The 24,878-nt window shown below is 42.0% G+C and overlaps 1 protein-coding gene across 3 annotated transcripts in view; it reads left to right on the forward strand.

Moving 5' to 3' along the window:
• The window catches only part of FANCD2 (FA complementation group D2), a 1,694,389-nt gene that overhangs the window by 1,304,660 nt on the left and 364,851 nt on the right, over nt 1-24,878 (forward strand). For all 3 annotated transcript variants that reach the window (XM_044077594.1, XM_044077597.1, XM_044077595.1), the window contains exon 34: nt 6,616-6,743. In XM_044077594.1, coding sequence (XP_043933529.1) covers nt 6,616-6,743 — 128 coding nt within the window. The remainder of the gene's footprint in view (nt 1-6,615; nt 6,744-24,878) is intronic.

Here is a 24,878-nt window from a genome sequence, read left to right on the forward strand (position 1 = left end):
CTGTTCCATTAACTCTTTCCAACTGTATACAGTAAAATACTTAAATGAGCACCCAAGCCTAACATCTTCGTAATGCACATAAAAAGAGTGACAAAACTGACATAAGATATATGTGTAGGGAGTATATCCAATATGTCTCCAAATAACATATGGTTGTAATTTTTCTTTGTTCCCTACTATTTAAACTTAAAACTTGACTCCTTTTTTTTTCTTAATGCAAATTAAATTATGTTAGAGTAGTAAAAGAGTAGTGGTGTGAAGTGGGGGAAGTATCAGAAAGTATAACTATCTTTCCATATGATGGTCAATAATTGAAGGAGAATAGGTTGGAAGTTAAAGGTCAGGAATAATGAGATTTAACCAGAGATGTACATGAGAAAATCCAATTATTATTCAGGTGAGTCTTAAGTAGGAAATCAGAAAACTAATTAGAAAAAGACTTCAACTCACTTTCAGAATGGCTAAAAACACAAATCTTATAGTAAACACCAAAAAAGTTATGATTTTTCATAGAGATATAAGAAAGGTGGGGTGTAGGGAGCTGCTGCACTGTCTCAATGTTAATGGATTGTAAACTGTCAAACTGTTACTTTCTTTAAAAGATAGCAGTGTGATTGCCTGGCTCATGGCATAGTGGGATCAAGCCCTGACTACTGTCCTTGATGCAAGTGTTTGTTTAGCAACACGGGTGATTGAAGGGTTCGGGCAGAAGGATGAACTTGACCAACCACCACTAACTTTACCCATCCTGAGGAGAGAGGTGAAGGAATTTTGTCCACTGCATTGGTGACACTTACCTGTAGGTAAGCAGTTGTCAGCAGTAGAAGGCAGCCAGGCCTCCACTGCTTTTGGCACATGGGCAATGCCAGGCTCATGGAGGGAGATGTGTGAAGATGCACACATCTGCCTTTCCTAACCAGACAGTTATTGTAAGTAAGCGAGCCATCTAACAGGAAGGAAGCATTCAATGGACCTGCAGGCTGGCCTGCTTTTTGCCACCTGATTCTCACTACAGGAGAATGGATGGGTCAGTCGGACTTTGTTGACAGAAGCTAGCCCAGGGATGACCGCCCCTTGCCCTAGCAGAGCAAATGAGTTAGTTGGTGCAGATATTGGAACCATTGAGGAGAGGTCCTATGAAAGTTGGGAGGGAAGAAAATACAGGTAAGAGTAAGTTATTAGGTTGTTACCTAATAACTTATAACCACCTTTTAAAAATCAGCATGACAAGATTTACAAGCTGTAACTGAGTAATAGCAGTGTCAGTATGTGTGTGTGTGTGGGGGGGGGGGGGGGCAAACTCTGTTGGTGCATCGCTGAGCTTTGATCCCCAGCAAAAACTGTTTTTATTCCTCTAGAACTGGAATACTGTACACAACAATAAGGATTCCTTAGAAACAGTGAAACTCTTTCATTATCTAGACATCTGGCTTGAAGAGACAAAATCAAAAGTTGTTAAACTCCTCTAATCGACCAAGAAAAAACTGTCCACTCTTCTCAGAAGTTGAAAAATAATTGGAGAATGAATTCTTCTAACCCATCTAGATTACAGCTTATCCATTATATCTAGTGCTTCAGAGAAAAAAAAAATGCCTGTCTTACAAACCACAAGTAATCTAACATGGAGGTTCATTACCCTTTCCACAAAGAGAGAATATCACTGTTATATGCCCACTTTAAAGCAGAATGTCTCCAAATAACATATGGTTGCTAAGTTTTCTTTGTTCCCTACTATTTAAACATAAAACTTGACTCCTTTTTTTCTTACTAATTGAGCAACCATTAGATCTTTCAGCTGCCCTTTACACAGTGAGCTAAAATTACATACCTCACACAGTAAACTACAATATCATCACTTTTCTTTCCTCACTAGTCAGGTATGAGATTCAGTATTATCCACTTTAAAGGGACTGCATCCATAAGCTACATTTTCCAAATTTAAAACGCTGATCTGTGAAGATGCTAATATATCTGGTTTCTTAAAAATACAGTTATCTTTAAAAGCTAGTGTTCCTTATTTTAAATGCAGAAGTGTAACTCTTAATCACTCAAATATCCACAGCAGTGGCAATACTCCCAAAATTAAAAAAAAAATCTTTTTTTTTATTCCCTTTTCTTTTCTTTCATATAATAACTGGTTTTGAGTTTGTAGGTAGTGTTGGTGCTATATTTTCACCTTTATACTTTATGCTAGTAACTGAAATCAAAATTCTTCGTTTTTGTAAGTTTTATTATTAATTTTGCATCTGCTGAAATATCATGTTTGCCGTTCTCAGTTCTGAAATGAATTTTTTTTATGAATTTCAAGAACTGTAATTTATACAATCCTTCACAAGTCTATTGTAAAGTCTGTTAATGCAAGTCATGTTTTTTGCAGTAGGTTTGTAAGTGAATGGTAGGCTACCTGCCCTTGTGGGCCATTTTAGCCACAGACAATTTCCCTTTTGGTGCTGGAATTAATCTAGCCCATTTGGTGTTAGATTGGCCTTATCCATCCCATGATTGATAATTATATATTACCAGTATAGAGATTAACTGGGGTCATACCATGGATAATTGGGGGGGGGGGGGGGCAATGCATGGGATAAATAATTTATGAACTGCCTCAATATGTTAACAGTACAGGAGCGGTCTTGGGGTAAATTTTCTATTTTATGGTTCCATAGATCCAGTTGCACTTGAATATGAACAAAGATGAGCTTTGTTACTCTGACAGTGAGTCTGTTCCAGAGTAGCGGTATCCTCTGCGAGATATACCTGTCCCTCCAAACCATTCTATTGATGTTGCAGAAGACGTTTAGATCCCTAGACCACATATTTGTGATGCCTTTGACTTGCTGATGTGCAGCAAATCCATCAGTATTGAGTTGGAAGATGCCTTGTATGCCAGACACAGGTTACCTCTTAGCCGTCTGTAGGTTACCGAGTATAGTACCAGGGCTTTGAGTCGATCCATGTAGGAGATATTGTTTAGGCTTCAAATCATTTTAGTAAAGTATCTCTGTGAACGTTCCAGTTGCATGTGTCTGGACAGATGCATGCCAAATAATATGATTGGCTTAATTATGGCTGAGTAAAGGGGGAAAATTACATCCCCCTAGAGCTCGATACAGTACCTTTGTTTACAAGCTGTACATACTTCGTTATGAGAGTGGACACATGTTGGTTGAAAGTTGGGTTACTGTACACATATGTTCCAAAATCCCAATCAGGTCAGCTCTTAGGGGCATGTTGTCAATATGGTAGTTACCTGGGGTAGATGACGTCCCAAAGCATACAATGCTACTTTTTTTGGCATTTAGTTTCAACCCATGGTTTTGGTAACAGTTATTTATTTGGGGCAAACCTTCCTGGAGGATGACCAAGTCATTTGGGGATTCAATGACTGCTGCTTTCTTGCAGTCATCTGCAAACTTCGTCAGCCAGAGTCCTTTGATATTGGCGTTAACTTCAAGAAAGTAAATGTCAAACAGGAGACGTCCCAGCATAGAATCTGGGTGACTCCACTGGTGACTGGTCTCTTTTTGGAGACAGCTTCCCCTTTTTTGATTTCCTGCATACTGTCTGAGACAGTTGGTAATCCTGCGGGTGCTGTAGAAGTTTATTTCGTTTTCCTGCTATGCTTGAATGGGGGATTGTGTCAAAATCTTTATCCAGGTTGAGGCATGCAGTGAACACCTTTTTACCTTCATCCATTGCTTTGGTGACCTTTTCAAAATAACTCCACCAGGTTGAATAAGCATGACCTGCCTTTGAATAATCCAAACTGAGATGGGTCCAGTGTTTGGAAGCTCTCTATGTCCTTTTTAACTGGTTTCAAGAAAACTCCTTCCATATCCTTGCAAATGAGCCTGGCCAGACACTTTGAGTATATAATTGCCTGGGTCTGTGGAAGATCTCCATTCACTAGGTACAAAATCTGTATGGAGTCTGAGGTAGAACAGTGTTGTTAGGGGTGTGGCTAAATCATGTTTCATACTATTTCAGATGCATCTAGAGATATTGTCAGGACACATCAGTGCAGTATTTTTAGTTTTTGATGGTGCTTTTAGGACCTGGTTTTGTGTGATAGATTGAAGTGAATCAGTTTCAGGTGCATCTTGAGGGACAGATGAAGGGGGGGGGGGGGGTAAAGTTAGAGCTAAATTTATCAGCCAAGTAGGTTCACTATATCTTCAGCCTCAGTTTAGATAACTTTGTTCGCAATCAGCTCAGTGCATTGCTACGTTGTACTTTTCAGATTATGAACATAACTTAAAAAAAGGCTTTGTGATTGTCTTGGCTTTGGTAGTTATTTTATTCTCAAACTTGGCTTTGATGGATTTTATTAAGCTCCTGAGTTTTGTTCATCTCAGGGATGAGGGCTCTATCATTCTAGGAATTACTCTTCTTACTTTTGGTTGAAATTCTCTTGCTTTTATTGTAAAGCTTGTTAATGTTTATGGTTCCACCATGTAGGTTTTTCTGGGGTTTGCCCCATGCTTGTTCCTGCAGGGTACAGATGCATCTATGCAGCTGTTTATATGCTGGTATAGTCTGGTTGTGTACGTTTCAATGTATTTGAAGGAGTTAACTGGGTTTGGTGGGATGTGAAGCTTGCCAATAAATTTCTAAAGGTACCGTGGGTGGAAGGGATCTCTTGTTCTAGTTTTATTTCAGAAGAGCTGGCTTTACGATCAGACCTAACAAGTGATAAAGATATGCAAGGGATGGTGCAAGATGTTCGTATATTAGTAAGGATAGTATCCAAAATGTTGTTTAACTCTGGCGGGTACTATAATTGTTCTTGGGCATTTCTTTTGACAAAGTCCAGGAATTTCTGTGCCTGTGTAAGTTTTCTACCCCCTCCCCCCCCTTTTTTTTAATAACCATGAGGCTGCCCTGACAATAGCTCATGAGGACTAATCCTGTATCAAACCAACTACTAAATAAGTAAGTTGCTGGGCATCATAGTTTGAAATTTAAGGCTGAGTTAATTAAATGTATGGATAGAGGATAATTGTAAATACCTCCATTTCCTTTAACCATTTGACCTAAACTTTCTGATCTTAAATCACCCTAGTTACTTGATGGAATTGTTTTGTCGTACAGCTAACTTCAGTCAGACTGAACAGCTGTCTGCATCTTTTTCTCCCAGTAGACAAGGCAGGCCAGTGGTTAAACACTCTGTGTGTATTTGGCTGTCCCATTGTACTTCTTTTTGCTATTTTGGTGGAGATCCTTTCATGGCAAATCAAACTTCATTCTGTCAGACGAGCATTTGCTTTCTTTACTTGCTTCAGTGGTGTTCCCATGTAGAGGTCCTGTGTGGCTGTTATGTGGCTATACTGCACAGCGCACACTGTGTAAGCATTATTAACTTAAACATCCATTCTAAGATCAGATTAGGCTTCAGTAGAACTGCTTTCATGGCCTATCATTCAAAGCACCTATGTTTTATTATCTTCTTCTTCTTTCTGCTTTTCCCATTTAGAGGTCGCCACAGCGGATCACCTGTCTGCTCATGATTGGCAGTAGAGTTTTACGGTGTCGAGTTGCCAGCTCTGCACCCAACCTTCCGCAGAAGGCACACACATGCGTGCACTCATGCCTAGGGCCAATTTATAGTGTCCAATCCACCTACAGCATGTCTTTGGGATGTGGGAGGAAACCGGAGCACCTGGAGGAAACCCATGCGACCATAGGGAGGACATGCAGACTCCGCACAGAAGGCACCCCAGCTGAGGATTGAACCAGAGAAGCTGTTGCTGTGAGGCAACAATGCTAACCGCTGCACCACCGTGGCCACCCCACCTGTGTTTTATTATCACTGTTCAGGAATTGTTTTTAATGTTTCAAACTGCTGGTCAAGATGGCCCTTTAGAAGGTAGGCTGCTCATTAGCACTTATTGGAACTCTGGGTCTTCCTTCTCTGGTATATTTACCAATCCATTTTCTACAGTTCTAGTAAGTTGTTGTCAAACATCAGGAAAGCTCTGTGTGTTTTTCATTATAAATTTATAAATGATACCAATGAGAGATTCTTCCCACAAAGAAGAAATACAAAAACTGCTTTGATAAGAGCTTCATCTACTAGCAGGAAGAGATCATGATTTAATGAACTGCTGCTTGTGATACCTTGGAGGATTTAGAGTTATGATGGGTACCTTCATAACAAACTTTCTTAAACCTGCCTCAGTGGTGGATTTAGTGCATCTATGACACTAGGCAATTTCAGCAGTGGCTTAATGGCACAGAGTAAGAAAGCTTGATCTGTGCAGCCATCACAAATTACCACAAGTATCCAGCTTTGACACCTGGTGTGGAGCCTGAGACATTGTAAAGAGTGTTAGTATGGTGAAAAGCACGTATTGAATGCATGCATGGGGAAATATTGCCAGTGAAATGGTGGTGATCTTGTCCACATTGATCTGAAAGCTGCTGTTCATTCTGGGTACTTTTAGTTTGGGCTAGGGATTATTTACATGGAAAAGAATAATTGCTTTCATCTGCAAAGCATGGGAAAAAGACTCAAGATGGTAAACATTTCCTTGTTATAGCAAAATGTTTAATTGAAACATATATTTTATGTAGCTAAAATGACAGACCTGATTTATTTTGTCTTTGTTTCAACAGACAGAGTTTCCATTATCTAATGAACTTCCGCAGCAGTGTTCCAAATAGTTGTTCCGCACTCAGCCTTACCCAGCTTCTCATTGTCTTGGAGGAAAAGTCACCAGATGCTCAGCAGAAGGAGAAAATAGGTACTGATTCATTTTCTGGAGTACTCCCAGAGGATATTTTTGATGTGCTGTATTGCATGGTTTATTGTATTTATCATGTTTTATTGAGACAGTTGGCTAACACGCTTGGAATCTATCTTTACTGCTATCAGCCTGGTTCAGAAACAACCCCAGTGTAGCAAGAGCATGACTGGGAAGGGTAAGTTTGAACTTTAGCGAGACTTCTTCCCTTATCTCTAGAGATTGCAAGCAATTTCCTAATGCATGTCCGATTCCTGATGGAAGTAAGGAATTTGTTTATATGCACCATGCTGGATTAAGTAGAGAATAATTAACTGCAGCCTTAGATAAGTCTCAGATTCCTTTCATCATGAATGAAGATGCTGTGTCCATCATTCATTTTCTTTGCTTCTTCCAGATCCTTATATCATGCTGAATTTCTAGATAAATGCCTACTATTTTGAAAGCATTATTTCTACTTTCTGGTCACTACATTGCTCTAATGGGGAGTTATATATTTCCATCTCTGGACTAGAACTAAACCTTTGTCATTGTATTTAATTAAGTGTGACTCCTTAGGACTCACGAGGCATGCTTTATTATACTTTGAAGAAACTGTCTTTGTATGGCTGTTTTTGTTAAGTTCCATCTAGTTAGGCTGTAAAGGACATTCTGTTATGTGTCTGTCCAACTCCTTGTTTGAGTGTCAAATAATGTTCTTTCAGACTTACAGGTGCTAGTCAGAAAAGCAAGATCTGATGATGTCAGTTTTCATTCATCCTCAACTTATGGGGACTCTGATCTACTTGGCTGTTACTACAGCTTACGGAAGCCTACAAACTCTTGAGCTCTTCCCTACCCACAATGCTCTGGTCCTCTCTCACATAACATCTCGTCTTCCACTTTCACAAACAGACATGGTTGTTGATAGCCCTCAAGCTTTCTTTGGCTAAGTACATTTCTTCATATTTTCTTCTTCTTCTTGTTATTTCTACTTCTCTTTGGTATATTCTCCCTGTGAACTTTCCTGACCTTTTTTCAGTCCTCTTTGTTACCATCATTGGTATTTTTCCCTACCCTGTTTCAACTAATTAGTCTTTCCTCCCTGTGACCATTGGTCTTCTTCTGTGCCATTGTTGGTATTTCCCCCCCCCCCTTCCTTTTTCTTCAAAAAAAAAAAAAAAAAAAATTCTAAATCTAACTATCTTTATTCCTCCTTCCTGCATGCGTACGTGCACGTCTGTGTGTGTGTGTCTGTGTGTGTGTGTCTGTGTGTGTGTGTGTCTGTGTGTCTGTGTGTGTGTGTGTGTCTGTGTGTGTGTGTGTGTGTGTCTGTGTGTGTGTCTGTGTGTGTGTCTGTCTGTGTCTGTGTCTGTATGTTGTATTCTACATATAGAATACTATTCTCCCTGAACATGTCAGAGAAAGGGTTTAAGAAGTGTAGGAAACGTGGACACAAGATACCCTTTTCTGATGGGCATTCTTTGTGTGTTTATTGCCTGGAACCAGATCACTTCAATCAGCAATGTGACATATATGAGGCATTTAATTCTCGGGCCCTTATGGAACGTAAAAACAAGCTGATCTTGAAAGGGCTGTTGCCCTTGTCATTCTCGCAGGCTATTGCTGGAGCTCAGTCTTCAACCTCCGAGCACAGAGATCATTCCAAACGATCCAGATCGGCCAAAGCTCCTTCTTCATTGGAGCCGAAAAAGAAGGTGCCGAGATCAGATCCATCATCTCCAATGGCTTCCAGGCTGTCAGATCAGACAAAATTTGTTTCGCCAGTTCCCAGGAGTAAATTTGCTTTGGATCTGAAGCCCCTTCCTCGAACTACTTACTTCCCATCCTTAAACCAAGTTCCGTCTAGAATGTCCTCTCCTTTCCTAGGGAGGCATTCTAGGCCTGCTTTGATTGTGTCCTCTCATTTGACTAGAAGCCTTACTGAGGCATATGTGGCTAGGATGGCGAGGGAAATTGTCACGGAGCAACATCAGATGGCTACCCTTATGGTTCCAACCCCATTGGATCCGGGACTCACCCCATCCTCTAGCCTCCTTCTCTGACTTGACCTGAGGTTTCAGAGTTCTCTGATCCGAGCACTCTGAGCCCATCTGTGTCAGATCTGAGAAGACTGGTGCTTTCGGATCCGACAGTGACTCAGAGCTCGTCAGCTCTGACTTGTTTGGATCCAGACTGCTCTCGGAGCTGAAGCTCTCACGTCATATCTGGGGGGTTTAGATCATCTCCAAGGTTTTTGGAGCTTTCTTTTCCTCTTTGAGCTTCTGCACTTGACAACTCAGTTCCGGATTCCTCTTCTGTTGGACAACCTGTGAGGAAGGGGCAGCCGGCAAATGAGGGACCTTTGCTCTCTGCTCCATTGTTGTCTTCTTCCCTGGGGAGTTCAGCCTTTGAGGTGGTGAAGAGGGTCTTCTCTGTCTCCACAGATCAGGTGGGTCCCTCCCTTAGGTCCACCCCTGACCACCCAACTGACTTTTTCACGTGATCCTCACCATTCTACACCTAGGGGACAGCAGGCCCAAAGCTTCCAATAGGAATGGTGCCATGTAAGGAAGCACAGCTTTGGTCCAAAACAGGGTTTTTGATCTGTGCAATGACCTGTGATTACTGTTAAAGACTTGCTTTGATATCTGTGTACTTCACTGGTTTGGGATCAGCTGTAGATGTTTGTATCATTTAGCCTACTTAGAGCTTATATGTTAGCTTAGGCATAGATAAAAACAAGGGAAGCATCTTCATCATGATTGCAGTGTGCACACAATTGTTTAATGGTAGTTTTACTGCTTATAGGCTATTTCATAGTTTTGATACTTTGCTAATATAGTGCACCTGCTACAATATGAACTTTTGCATAAAAAAAATAAAGGGAGAGAGCAGATATCATATTAGCTTTTACACATAGGCACATTTTCCACACTAGCACTGTCATGTTTCATTCTGTGCACTCAGTAAGTTAGAGGTAGTTAAGAGTTTAACCAAAAAATAAATAAATAAATGCATGGTTTTCAGATCTTCAAGATCTGTTAGCAGGCCAGAAGCTGTTACGGTGTTGAGTAGTAAGTGTCTTTGCTAGTCTCCCCACCCCAAATCCATTTCTTGCTTAAAGCTTCCATTTTTAGTAATATGCCCAGATGTTGACCATGATACCACATAATGTTTAAAGTAGAAACTATGTCATTCTTTTCTCCTGCTTTTTTCATGTCATCCAGATAAGTTGTATCAAGTTTGGAAAAGAACTGCAGTTTTCTAAGCTTTTGGGAAGTCCTTTTCTTAGTGTGTCACCATTTTATGCATCGTATACTTAAAAATAAACTGAACCTGTATTTCCTCAGTTTTGCTGCAGTAGTTAACCCAGCAAAGCAAGATCTGTTTTATTTATTTTGTGTTTGTTGACTGGGTATGGTGGGGGTGATACATGGCCCTTTTCAGCTTCTATCAGGGCTACAAGGCAAAGACTTGGCATTTGACAAAGTAGTATGAAACACAAGCATAAACTTACAATAAAAGGAGGTATGTTGTACTGATAACAGGAGTAAACTATGCATTTAAAGGAGAACCTCACCCACAGACTCAAAAATATATGTATTTCATCATGTTTTGATGTTTCCTATATTTTAACACCACTCTGGCACTATTTACAGTTTTTTTAAATATTTTTATACATAATTTCAGTGTGACCACATGCAGCCCTAACATCTTGAAGTGATTTTGATTTTTTACTCATCCTTTAGGTATCCCACAATGCAGTCTTTGTCTTTAAAGCATTGCATCATGCAGGCATCTTTGTTCCAAAGCTGCTGTCACTGCATTGATTTTGCATGCATGCACTGCTTTTTTTAGTCATTCAGTTTTTATTATTATTTCTTGCTGTTCAATGACTACTTAAAACACAAACAGTGCAAATTCCACAGAACAGACTTTCAAGGTGCTTTTTACTGCTGCTTCTTCTTAGATAGGCAAATTTGCAGTCCTTTGTGATAGATTGTAGTTTAGCTCATCTCCCCTCCCCCCTCACACTTCACTTCCATAGCTGTCAAAGTGATAAGGCAATTTGAGCTGCTTGCTGACCCTCTTCACCACCTCAAACAGGAAACTTGATTCGTGGACTTTTTTTCTGTTCTAGTTTTTTCTTTTTGACAGCGGGACACTTATTTTTGCTGTACCACAGTCTCCTGCTGTCCTAACATTGCAATGTATGGTCAGTAGCACTTATGAAGGCAATGTTTTGCAAACCTTCCAACTCCCATCCTCAGGGCTTCCTGTTAGACCAAAATCCCTAAGAAATTTTGACCACTATGGTGTAAATACAGAATAGTTAAAAGACTTTACATTATTGCATTAATTACTATTAAGATGCATGTTAAAGTGTCACATATGTCCTGAAATCACCAGTACTTCACCCTGTTAGAAGTTGTGATGGAAATGTCCACAGCATGATTACAAAACTGAGCATTATATAAAGCAAGGACAATTGAAATGCATAGTCTTTGGCCATTTACCTCTTATCGCAGTGTTGTTTATACTTGCTCCCTTTAACTTGTCACATGACTGTGGGGCTTGTCTGATTTTTCTGGAGTGTATTTTAATTTACAATTATTTCCATGTAAAGTCTTGTTGGTCCAGATAATACACATTTTCAGTGAAGCCTCAGGTATAAAAGCTCCACAATCAGAATCATAAATCAAGAACAGGTACTAAATCACAAAATTATCATGTTACACTTAGGTTTTCACAAGTCAGTCTGCAGTGTCTGACTCCCAATTTATTTTTTTATCCCACTCTTCAATTTTCCAAATATTTGCTATGCACATTCTGTGCATTTCTGTTTAGAAATGTACCACACTTATCAGTAATCATTATATGTATCCAGTTATGCTTTATCTTTTCCCTTCCCTTTTTAAATTTACAGAAACTGCTGTGGGCATCGTTTGACACGCGGATGTCACTTATTACAAAGAAAGGCTGTTTATTACAAAGGCATCGAGGTTAATATCCATGAATTAGATAACAGATGCCACTGCATGGACTGACTAGGGAAATACTGCCTTGCTCGAACAAAATGCATTACTTAATCCCTTATAGTTACCCCGTTTGTGTCTGGGCTGCTCTTGTGTTAAGAGTTTAATATTATTGTAAATAACATTGTTGGGTGTTAGTTCTTAACTTCCTGACATAATTAAAGAAAGTTGTTGTTTTTGGTTTTAATAGCTATTTCAAACTCATACTCAGCTTTGAGCTTCCTAATGGGTCAGAGGGGGTAGTATTATCGTGGACTAGATCCAGACACTGTTGGTTGTTAGTTCTCAACTTCATGACATAGTTAAAGAAAGATCTGTAGTTATTTTTGGTTTTAGTGGCTATTTTAAGTTCATTCTCAGCTTTGAGCTTTTTAAAGGATCCCTTAAGCTGTTTGCTAGTTTGCTTAAGTGTACTCTTAAGGTAGGTATTAAACTTTTCCTTTATCTTGTTATGTAATCTATTTATACTGGTATTCCACCACAGGGAGTTGTTTTTAATTTTTTTTATATATTTGTTGTGTATAGGGACTGCCTTATCAACACAACTATTTAAGTGGGAGATGGTAGTAGAAGCCAGAGGCATAGGTAGCAGCTTGAGCAATAGGATCCTTCAGAGGAGGATTACGGTAACCATTTGAAGTGTCAAGACTGATAAGCAAATCCCAAAACATGGTGATTGAATGGCCAAAAATACTTCACACATATATTATAGACAAACTCACAGAAGTAGGACCCAGGAAGTCAGGATTTGTGATACCACCACCACTAAGAGGCCGGTCACCAGTAGCATACCTCAGGGCTCTGTGCTGGGTCCACTCAAATTTGGCATCTATTACTTTGGGGTAAAGGATAATGTCAATGGCCTTTGACTTTCCAAAGAGCACAGATGACTGCAAATTGGGTGTTATCATAGATCCCTCCGTGGTACAAACATCTTACAAGAGGTTCTAACACAGAGAAATAACTGGTGCCAAAGTCATGGACTAAAACTGATTGACAAGAAATGCATTTTGGGAAAACTGCCACGTAGGCTAATTACTCCATTGATAAGACACGTCAAGAGTTGACCTGATAGTCAGGGTACTGAGAACATATGTAGTCACTAATCTGGTCTTTCACCAACATGTGACCAAGGCAGTAAGAAAAATCATTCTGTATCCCTCAATTTATAAGTAAGGGCATGGCATCCAGGTTCAATAAAATCATAGTGCATCTTTATTCAGTCATTATTAGACCCATCATTGAGTACAATGCCCCTTTGTTATGTACCTGACCAGACATATGCAACAGTTGGAATGCCCATAAAGGTTCCTTACCAGGAGAATCCAGGGTATAAACACACTGTCCTATATGGATTACCTTAAAGCCCTGTCTCTATACTCTGTCTTCTACAGGTTACTGAGAGGCAGTCAGTGCCTGGCATACAAGGCATTCCCAAATCCAGCTCTGGTGGACGTTTTGCTTATCCCCAAAATGAACAGCATCATAACCTCTATATCCAATTATATAAATGTTGCTTATGACATAAATAAGACAAGTTGGTGAGACAGACAATGTCTCTCATAAGATGTCCATGCTTTGGAACAGGCTCCCTATCCATGTGAAGCAGCATCCATTCCTAACCCTATTCAAGTGTAACCCCAACCAATGGATCGGAAACCAGATATTCACCCCTGGTCTGGACCCCATGTCTTAGTTAGACAAAGGCAGAGAGCAATACCCAAATTAACTTACTCCACCACCACCAAACATCTAGAAACTTGTTAACTAGCATACACCCTCCTAATCAATGCCCAGGATACATGGGGACACAACTGGGTTAGATTGCATGGCTAGGCTTATAAAGGCACTGGTGGTCATTAGCCTAGTATATACGTATGAACAGCTCCAATAAACAAAAAGGAGCAAATTTTGAGGATGGAGTATGAAACAAAAAATATTACTTCCATGGAATCTTATAATTTAACTGGATGTCTAATGAAAAGCACCACATTGTATCCTTGTAAAGCCCCTCCTGGAGTTGTTTAACCTGGCTTAGGTATACCATTTGTTCCTGAACAATGACAAACTGCATTGATGATGCCCATACGTAAAGGCAACCGTAGCATGGACCAGGGAAAATGTAGACCCAATAGTCCAATTATTCTGATTTGCAAAGCCATTGAATGCATCATCAGATTAAACCCATAATTGATTTTCTTTGTCAATGGGCAGTCCTGCTTACTCAGTTTAGTTCAGTTATTTGAGAAGGTCATATACGTAGGCTGTTGGCAGTAGTCAGTCCATTAAAACAGCTTATTTGAATTTGGCTAACGCATTCAACCCATGATGTTATTGGCATCACAGATTAACTGCCTTAAAAATAGATCCATACTTGTGATGTGGCTTAGTAACTGTCAAAGTCAGAACCCAAATAGTTAACAGACACTTCCTCATAATGTGCCAAAGAAACTAATGATGTGACATGGACATCACTACTGGGACAATTCTTCTTCAGCATCTTCTTATGCAATTTCCCAGAAAAGGAAATCAAGATCTTTGGTTGACTAATGTTAAGTTGTCAATCTCGCCTTCATTCTTGCTGGATGGGTTCGGAGCCGATCCTCGGCTCCGACTCGGCACTTGCTTAGCTTGAGAACTCCTTTTACCAGCTCGAGGCAACCCTATATCCCATGATGCAAGGCGAGACTACCCCAGATCTCGTTTGCCGCTTTGCGAAGAGGTCTCTTTTTTGCCAGCTCAGGTGAGTTTGATATTTCAAACAGTTTAGTCTAGGGTTTTACTCTCCCTTTCTTCTTAGTGTTAGATAGTGTGTAGTTTTTCTACAGCCCACCCTATTTCCCCTTAAATCTTAAAGTTAAAATTGTAAAGTTAAAATTATTTTCAGTTGGGCCTAGGCCACCCTGTTCTTAATCCCTATCTGTGTGTGTGTGTTTTTGGGATTAATAGTGTGACTGTTCTGTGTGTGTGTGTATTTTTTCTTAGACTATGTCTAGGGAAGGAAAGGTCTCAGGCTTCAAGAAGTGTGACTCGTGCTGTCAGAAGATGTCTCTGACAGATGGTCACACTTCTTGTGTTTACTGCCTGGGGCCTTTACACCTGCAGGACTCCTGTGCCATATGTCATTCTTTTAGCCAGAGAGTCCTGCAGGAGAGGAGGAACAAGTTAATCCTCCGTGGCTTATTAAAGCCAGAAGGTTCACCCACTAAAACTGGGTCGGGTAAACCTTCCAAGCCACCTAAGGTTCAGGTTACAGTGGTTAAGCCTTCCCCGGTGGCTCCGACTCCTTCGGAGTCGAGATCGGCTCCGGCTGGAGCCGATCTTTCTTCCTCTGATGTGGTAGTGTCGGTTCCTACCGGCTCCGACACTCAGTCTACAGTTGCCTTGTCGGCTCCGGCTGGTGCCGACATGCTATCCAGCATCGGAGCCGAAAAGTCTTCGGCTCCATCTGGAACCCAGAGGACGTCGGCTCCGATGGCTTCGTCCAAGAAGAGATCTCGGTCCCCTTCTTTGGAGTCGATTCACTCGGCTCCGAGGTCTCCTCTTTTATCGGAACGGAGTCATCGGAGCCGATCTTCGAGATCTTCCAGGCTGTCTGACCACGATTTTGAGAGGGTGGTAAGCAGGCTGTTGAAGTCACAGGCACTAGCCCAAATGCTCCATAGCCCGTCTCAGCAGACTTCGGCTATTGCTCTTCCCCTTGAACTTCCTCCTCCGACTCTCCTCCAGAGTTCGGAGCCGGAGCTTCTCGGGACAGCGACCGTGTCGGCGCCGGAACCGATACATCCCCTTTCGGCTCCGTCGTCTTCGGCTCTGATCTCCTCCATGAGACCTTCCTTGGAGGGAACCGGTCGTCGAGTTTCCCTTGTCGGCTCCGAGGGGGCTAGTGGCATCGGACCCTTGTCCGACCCCGCTCTCCCTCTCGGGGCTTCGGTTTGGTAAGCTCCGCACCGACATCGGCCTCGGAGCCTTCTGTCTCAGTGGAGCCAGGAATTCCTGTTTCTTCGGAACGGGAGTATTCTGGTCTCCCTGGGAGGGGAGCCTTTGAGGTGATGAGGAGTGTCCTGGCATCTGAGCCAGGTCAACGGTCCATCCCTTTAGCTCCTCCCTCTTCGGTGCCTGTTGATGTCTCTTGCCAGCCTCTTGCTCTCAGGCCCAGGGATCCATCGCCCCAGGTTTCCCCATTGGGAATAACTTCCTCTTCCGAGGTTTCTCCTGATCCTGCAGGGGAACCCCCGCGAAAGAGGACGTGTAAGAGGAAACACACAGACTCCCCTGAGTCTACAACATCAGATACCGACTTAGATGAGTCGGAAGGTTCCCCTCGGTCCCCCTCTGAGGATGTCTCATTTTCAGACATCCTGGAACTCCTCAAACAGAGGGGGAACTGGCCTTCCATTGACCCCTCCGAGGATGAGTCGGTATACCTGGAGGCTTTTGGATCCCGACCCTCCACCTCCTGGGTGTCTCCGCCTTTTGACCCACTCATGCAGGTAGTGGCTCGGAAGGCGTGGGCAGCCCCGGATTCTGTGGAACCTGTCCCCAGGAGGCCATCCAAATTTATTACGGCCCCTTCAGACAAGCAATTTCTTTCTAAGGGCGTCTCTGTGGATGCTATGGTGGTGGCGGCCACCAAGAAGGAACTTGCGGATCCTTCCGTGCCTGTCCATCCTCCTAACAAAGATTCTAGGACCATGGGATAGGTATGGCAAGCGGATGTTTTCTTCAGCGACCTTTGCTATGCGTTCGCTGAACTATCTTTGTCATTTCACCAGACTTCAAAGAGATATTCTCAAGGAACTAGGTGAAGTGGTTCAGGATCCTTCAGCTGCTGGGGCTCAGGACAAGATTGCCTCACAGCTAGCAATCCTAAATTCTTTAACCAACTCCTCCATGCGGCTAATATCCTATGCAGCCGATGGAGCGAGCAGAGCCGCAGGCACAGGAGTGGCTCTTAGACGTCAAGCCTGTATGCGGCTTTGTAATTTCGCGGACCCCTTTAAGGCGTCCTTCACCAATACCCCCTTTGACGGTTCGGCTTTGTTCGGACCTCAGGTGAAGGAAACCTTGACCAGGTGTGAGCAAGACGGCAAAACTCTTTCTGCCGTAGGAGTCCATTTTCCACCCTTCTAGACCCTATCCCAAGGGTCAGAAAGGAGGAAGATGTGGTTCCATAAAGCCCAAGGAGCAGCGCCGGACACACGTGGTCAGTTTACCCCAGAGGCAGAGGGGGTAACAATAATAGACGCCGCCCTAGAGGCAGGGGGGGTCCCCAGAATCAGGGCAACAGGGAGCCTCTTCCTGATAAGCCCTTTCAGCATCCCTGAGGTGTTGCCCGACTGTCCACCCTTGGAGGCAGTCGGGGGAAGGATATCGCTGTACCCAGTAGCCTGGCGTTCCCTCTCACAAGACATGTGGGTACAGTCGATCATATCCGAGGGTTACAAAATCCCCTTCGAAGGTATCCGTACCTCACCAATCCCTTCCAGACATCTCACCCGGTCAAAGGGATTTGGCAAAACAGGAGGTTTCAAAGCTCCTAGGAAAAAGAGCCATCCAGACTGTTCCAGCAGACCAAGTAGGATCCGGCGTCTACTCAAGATTCTTTTTGGTCCCCAAAAGGACGGGAGATTGGAGACCTATTTTAGACCTGAGCAATCTAAACAGATTTGTCAAGAAGGCAAGATTCCGGATGGTCACGCTTCAGTCCATTCTGCCCTTTCTGGGCAAGGACAACTGGATGTGCTCAATAGACCTTCAGGACGCGTACTATCACATAAAGATACACAGACGCTCCAGGAGGTTTCTCCGCTTTCGGCTAGGGACCAGTCATTACCAATTCAGAGCCCTGCCCTTTGGCCTCACTTCAGCCCCCAGAGTGTTTACCAAATGCATGGCAGTGTTCACAGCTCATCTGAGACGTCAAGGATTCCAGGTGTTTCCTTATTTAGACGACTGGCTCCTCTCCGCCACCACCAAGCATCAGCTTCTTCAGAGCAGAAACTACACTCTGCAGCTTTGCAAAAAGTTGGGAATATCGGTGAATTTCGAAAAATCTTCTCTGCTGCCTTGCCAGTCTATCACCTTTATAGGCGCAGAATTAAACACCGTCAGTATGTTAGCCAGACTAACAGATCAGAGAATTCTGGACATCCAGAAATACGTTCGGATCTTATTGCAGAGCAGCAAAGTCAAAGCCAGATTGGTTCTGAAGGTTCTAGGTCTTATGGCTGCGGCCATTGTACTTCTACCATTAGCTCGCTTCCACATGCATCTTCTGCAGTGGATGTTGCTCACTCAGTGGCCGTTCCAGAACCTTCCCATGAGGCACGAAATCTTGGTTACACAATCGTGCAGGACTCATCTAACCTGGTGGATATCTTCCCCTCTACTTCATCAGGGCCGACCATTTGTTCCCCCTCCTCCGGTTGCCACAGTCACTACGGATGCCTCTCTGATCGGGTGGGGGGGGCATTATCAGGGCAGGATGGTCCACGGGACTTGGCAACCCATAGAATACCATCTGCACATAAATGTCCTGGAGATGAGAGCGGTGCTTTTAACGTTGCAAGCCCTCAACGACTTTCTTCCCACGGGGACTATAGCAGTTCAAACGGACAACATGTCTGTGGTCTGGTACATCAACAAGCAGGGCGGGACCAGGTCCTATCCTTTGTGTCGAGAAGCTCTCAGACTTTGGCAATGAGCAATCTCCTCTCATCGGTTTCTGATAGCAACGCACATCCCCGGCAGGTCCAACCTCTTAGCGGACAGACTGAGCAGAGCCATTCTCATGCCTCACGAGTGGTCTCTCAATCAATTGGTAGTGGACGAGATATTTCTGAAGTGGGGCACCCCTTGTTGCGACCTTTTTGCTACACCCCAAAACAACAAATGCCCGGACTTCTTTACCCTCTTTCCCCTACCAGGCCAACCCCTGAGAGACTCTCTAACCCAGGCTTGGCCCCGGGGACTTCTGTACGCCTTTCCTCCTTTCCCCTTAATTCCACAGGTTATTCAGAAAGCTACCGTTTTGAGAGCCAAGTTGATTCTCATTGCCCCTTACTGGCCTCGACAAATTTGGTTTCCGACCCTACATCGTCACCTCCTGGTGCAGCCTTGGCATCTGGACCCAGTTCCAGATCTTCTGATCCACCAATCGGGTCAACAGCACCGGGCCATTCGTTCTCTCAACCTCACTGCTTGGTTGCTCCACTTCCTTCCCTAGCCAGGCTTCCTATGATCTCTGATCCTGTCAGAGATATCTTAATAGCGTCATTGAAGTCGTCCACCAGAACGGTTTATGCTAGCAAGTGGCGACGTTTTTCCCTATGGGCAAATTCCAGGCACATTGATCCTTTTACTGCACCTGTGCATTCTGTTTTAGATTTTCTGGCTGAAGTCTTTCAGTCAGGATCTTCTTCATCAACAGTTAAAGTTAAACTGGCGGCAATTTCCAAATATCATGTTGGCTTGCAAGATCATAACATTATGTCGCATAGACTATGCAAAGCTTTTCTGAGAGGAGTTTTTCTCCTAAAGCCTCCAATAAAACATCCTCCTCCACAATGGGATCTGAATTTGATGTTAGCATCCTTGATTTTACCCCTTCGAACCGTCTGCTTCATGCTCCTTAAAGTTACTGACCTGGAAAACAATATTCTTACTGGCTGTCACTTCAGCAAGGAGGGTATCCGAAATTCAAGCTCTCTGCATCCGTTCCCCTTACTTGGTTTTTCACAAGGACAGGGTATCCTTGAGAACAAATCCATCTTTTCTGCCCAAAGTTGTTTCTCAAACTAATATTAATCAATCCATCGATCTACCAGTTTTTTCCCAAATTATTCTGACAGAGCTGAACAAAAACTTCATTTTTTGGATGTCCATCGTCAGCTCAGATATTATTTGCATAGAACTAAACAATTCAGGAAATCAGATCAATTATTTGTCTCCTATGCAGAAAACAGGAAAGGTCTCCCAGTATCAAAAGTGACCTTATCCAGATGGTTGTCTTCCACCATTTCTTATGTGTATTCACTCGGAGGCAAGCAACTACCCTCAAAACCGAAGGCACACTCAACCAGGAGCCTATCCACTTTTACAGCCTTTCAGGATAGGCTACCCATTGATACCATTTGTGCAGCAGCTACTTGGGCCACCCCTCATACCTTTGTCTCTCATTACAAATTAGATTTGGCCTCCAGGGACAGAGCCAGTTTTGGTTCCACAGTACTCAAGAGTCTGTTCCATTGAGCCACCCGGGATACAGGTGCTAGGGACGCGGTCCCATCCAGCAAGAATGAAGGCGAGATTGACAACTTAACATTTAGAAGTTATGTACCTACCATAACGTTCCATGTTAGTTGTCTTCTCTCGCCTTCTTTCTTGCGTCCCTCCCTCCTTCCCCCTGGCCTGGACAGATCTTGAAGAGTTTCTCTGTATCAGATTCACTCTCCTTAGTTCTTTAGAGAGTCTATCTTTAGAACTTTTTGCCTAGTTCTGCTAGGCTAGTTTTTGCTCTTCCTTTGGGATCAGTATTATTGGCAGGGTTATTTAGCTACCAAACGAGGTCTGAGGTAGTCTCGCCTTGCATCATGGGATATAGGGCTGCCTCGAGCTGGTAAAAGGAGTTCTCAAGCTAAGCAAGTGCCGAGTCGGAGCCGAAGATCGGCTCCGAACCCATCCAGCAAGAAAGAAGGCGAGAGAAGACAACTAACATGGAACGTTATGGTAGGTACAGAACTTCTAATTTTTGTAGATGACTGCAAACTGAGTAGCATTGTCAGATTTCCCTCTGATACCCATTCATTGCAGCAGGAACCAAAACTCAAAAACAAGTGGTATAGGGTAAAGGGCTAAAATTAAATGCAAATAAATGTTGTATTATCAAATTTGGTAAGCTACTCTCCCAGTAAACATGCAGTAAAAACAATACACCACTCCAAAATGATAATGTAGTCAAAGATCTTGTAGTCTGCATTGATCATTCTCTGTATCTCATTTGAACAAAGTGTAGCAACAGTACTCAGAAAAACCTTCTCTTTAGTATGAGGTATATCATCTAGGACAAAAAAAGTTAATGTTGTTTCTTTCAGCTTTTCCGGGTTAGGGGTTGCCACAGCAGAACTCCGGTCCGCTAATGATTGGCAGTTGATTTTTACGTGCCGAGTTGCCGGCCCTGACGCACAACCTTCAATGAAGGTACGCCCATTCACGCATGTCTCCAAACAGAAGACGCTCTAGCTGAGAATCGAACGGGACAACATCTTGCTGTGAGGCAACAACGCTACCACAGCACCACCACCGCGGACAAAAGAAGTTAATAAATAATAAAATAAGTTAATAAAAGAAGAATAAATAAATAAATAATAAATAAGTTCTCCTACCTTTTTATTCAACCCTAATTAGATCAATTATTGAGTGCAATGTCCACTTAGAGATGTACCTCTGTAGACATAGTAAGTAACTAGAAAGGGTGCAGAGGTTCATAAATGAGATTTTGGGACTAAAATCTCTGATCTAGCAGCAAAAGTTGAAGTGAAATTTATTTACTTACTTACAGACTGTTGTGCTGTGATCTATGCCTTGCAATCCACAGAATTACAGACATCATCCTTGCCCTCATGTATGTGTGCAACTGAAGTAGCTCCACAAATAAAATAATTAGAGTTCTAAATCTTCTACAGCATTTACATCAAAAGCACTGGGGAGACAACTGTATTACTTAGTGGCTAATCCACATCTGGAACAAACTTTAGCAAGTTAAAAGACCTCTCACTGTAACATCCTTCAAATCAAACACTGATGATTTGGTGGGCACCAGTTCATGTACTGTTTCCCTTTTTATGCTCAAATTAACCTATGCCATTTGGTTAGAGACTGGCCTTACCCATTCTAAATGGTCAATAATTATGCGTCACCCCTAATGATAATAACTGGGGTCATACCATAGATAATTTGTGGAAACCCATTCAAGGGATAAGTTGCCTCTCCTCATTAGTAGTAGATATGGCAGTCTTGGGGTACATTTTCTGTTTCCTATCCATAGATCCAAGGTGTACTTGAATATAGACAGGGGCGAACTTTGTTTTATACAGATGGAGAGTCTGTTCTAGAGCAGCAGTATCCTTTGTGTGATATACCTGTCCCTCCAAATCATTCAGATGTTGCAGAAGAGCTTTAGATCCCTCAAAACAGTATTTTTGATGACATTTGATTTGCTGATGTATAGTAAATCTATTGGTGTTGGATCAAGAGGATGCCTTGTACACCAGACACAGGACACGCCCTAGCAGTCTAGAAATCTGAGTATAGTGACAGGGCTTTGAGTTGTTCCATATAGAACATATTGTTTAGGTCTTGTATCCTTTTACTAAGGTTATCTGTGTGGGCATTCCAGTTGTAGTGTGTGTCCATACCAAAGGAGCATTATACTCAATGAATGGCCTAATGAGGCCTGAGTAAAGATAGACAATGTCCTTCCCTAGGTTTTGACACATTTCCTTTGTATTTATAAGCTGTTAAATATAGAAGGACTTTCTAACAACAATGGGCACATGTTGGTTAAACGTTAGGTCACTGTTCAAATAAGTTACGAAATCCTGACCAACTGAGTCATCTCTTAGAGGTGCATTGTCAATTTGGTAGTTTCCTGTGATTAATTATTTCCCAAAGGATACAACAATGCATTTTTTGGCATTTAGTTTCAGTCACCGATTTTGGCACTAGTTATTTATTTGAGACAAACCTTCCTGCAGGATGGCTAAGTCATTTGGGGATAGAATGACTCCTTCTAGCTTGTAGTCATCTACAAACTTAGTCAGCCAGAGCCCTTAGGGTATTTGCTTTAACTTCAGAAAAGTAGCTGCCAAACAGGAGAGGTCCCAACACAGAATCCTAGAGGACTCCACTGGTAACTGATCTCTTTGTGGAGGTAAATTCCCCTAGTTTGAGTTCCAGTTTCCTACCTATGAGCCAGTTGGAAATCCAATGGGTGACATAGGGGTTTATTTCCAAGTTATTTAGCTTTTCTAGTATGCCAGAGTGGGGAACTGTGTCAAAAGCTTTGGCTAGGTTGATGAATGCAGTGTGTACTATTTTGCCTTCTTCCATTGCTTTGATTATCTTTTTAAAAAAATCTACCAAACTGAGAAAGCATGACTTGTCCTTGATGAAGCCAAACTGAGACAGGTCCAGTGTTTGGAGGTTCCCTATGTCCTTATTAATTAGTCCCATGATGATTCTTCCCATGATTTTCCATATGAGGCTGCTTAGACGTATGGGTTTGCAATTGCTTGCATTGGTGAAAGGTCCTTCCCTATGCAGGGAATGACTATAGCGGTTCTCCATTCACTTGGTACAAAACCTGTATAGAGGCTTAAACTGAACAGTATTGTTAGGGGTATAGTTAAACTGTGTTTTGTAATATTTAAGATGCATCCAGGGATATTGTCAGGACCCATGAATGCAGTATTTTTAGTTCTGGATAGCACTCTTAGGACTTGGTCTTGTATGATAGCTGGATGCAAGCCAGTTTTAGGTATATCTTGAGGAACAGATGGAGGGGGGAGGGGGGTAAAGTTAGAGATAAATTTACTAGCTAGTAAGTTCACTGTATTTTCAGTCTCAGTGTGTAGGTATCATTGTTCACAGTCAGCTCTGTGCATTGCTGTGCTGTGATTTTGAAATTATGAACATAACCAAAAACATCTTATGATTGTCTTAAGCTTTGGTAGCTATTTTAAAATCAGAGTTGAATTGGGTGAATTTTATTAAACTCTTGCATTGTTTGTTTATTTCAGTAACAAAGGCTCCAACATTCTGGGAATTAACTCTTCTTACTTTTGGTTAAAATTCTTTGGGTACAGCTGTATTTATGCAGCCGTTTACATGCTGGGATAGTGTGATGGTGCACATTTACATGAATTCAGTAGAGCAACCTTATCCCACTGTGTCTTAACATACACTGTATGTATTGTATCACTGTTTTGTAAGCAAATTACAAATGTAGACTCGTGTATCTTTACCCTATGGTGATGTTACTGAATAAACATACATCACCTCTTTTCTTTTGTTTTGTACTCAAATGACGTGTTTTATTGTATTTATTGTACTAACCATTATATTAATTGTCACCAAATATTTTAATTTAATGCCCAACAACAGTACTGTATGTTTGTATGCTTTATTTTGTGTTTATCCTATTCAGATATTACTTTGTTCTGTACTTAATTTAACTGTGTTTTATTATAATTATTGTGCTAATCACTGTGGAGTTTTTCTCCCTGGGCCTGTGCTGAAAATGGGCTTCTTGGTAAACAAATGTCAAATAAATAATTGTGGCAGGGATTTAAAGCTTGCCAATATTTTACTTAGGAATAGTTTAATTTAAAAAACCTTCTACGGGTACCTTGGTGGAAGGGATTTCAGTTTTATTTAGAAGGAGACTGCTTATGCTCAGACCTAACAAGTGATGAAGATATGCAAAGAATGGTGCACAAAGCCCCCATATTATTAAGGATAAGATCCCAGACATTAGACCCCTTAGTGGGTATTCAGAATAATTGTTCTAGGGCGTTTGTATTGCCAAAGTCCAGGAATCTCTGTGTTTGTGCACTAGTGGTAAGGTAGGTTTCCCAGTGTATAGCTGGATAGTTTAGATCACCTAGGAAAATAGTATTGCGTTTAATGCTGAGAGACTCTATTTCCAGTATTCCAGTAAATGTGTTGTGGCTTTCTTGTGTCATAGGAGTTCTATACCTAGCTAATAGATGGTATGGGACCTTTCTGATGGCTATTTATACATGAATAAGCTCTAGTGCATCATGCTGCTTTACCGGCCTTGATACGAGTCTCTTCTGCATGAAGATTGAGATACCTCCACCTTTTTTCCACTCCTGCACAGTAACAGGTCTTGTATATTACTGGAAGTCAAACTCTGTGAGCAACATAAATACTGAAGCCATCAGCATGCAAAAAAATACTCTAGCAACACATTGACAAGCTTAAAAAGTAAGGAACATTAAGTAAACTTGGATACAGAATATTTTAAAGAAGTGATTAGGTACTAGATTTTACTATAACACATTATATGTTATTATGCAAGTAAAATATTCTG

Source organism: Protopterus annectens, chromosome 7.part0, assembly GCF_019279795.1.
Source record: "Protopterus annectens isolate FY-2018-M chromosome 7.part0, PAN1.0, whole genome shotgun sequence".
NCBI classification, from domain to species: Eukaryota; Metazoa; Chordata; order Ceratodontiformes; family Protopteridae; genus Protopterus; species Protopterus annectens.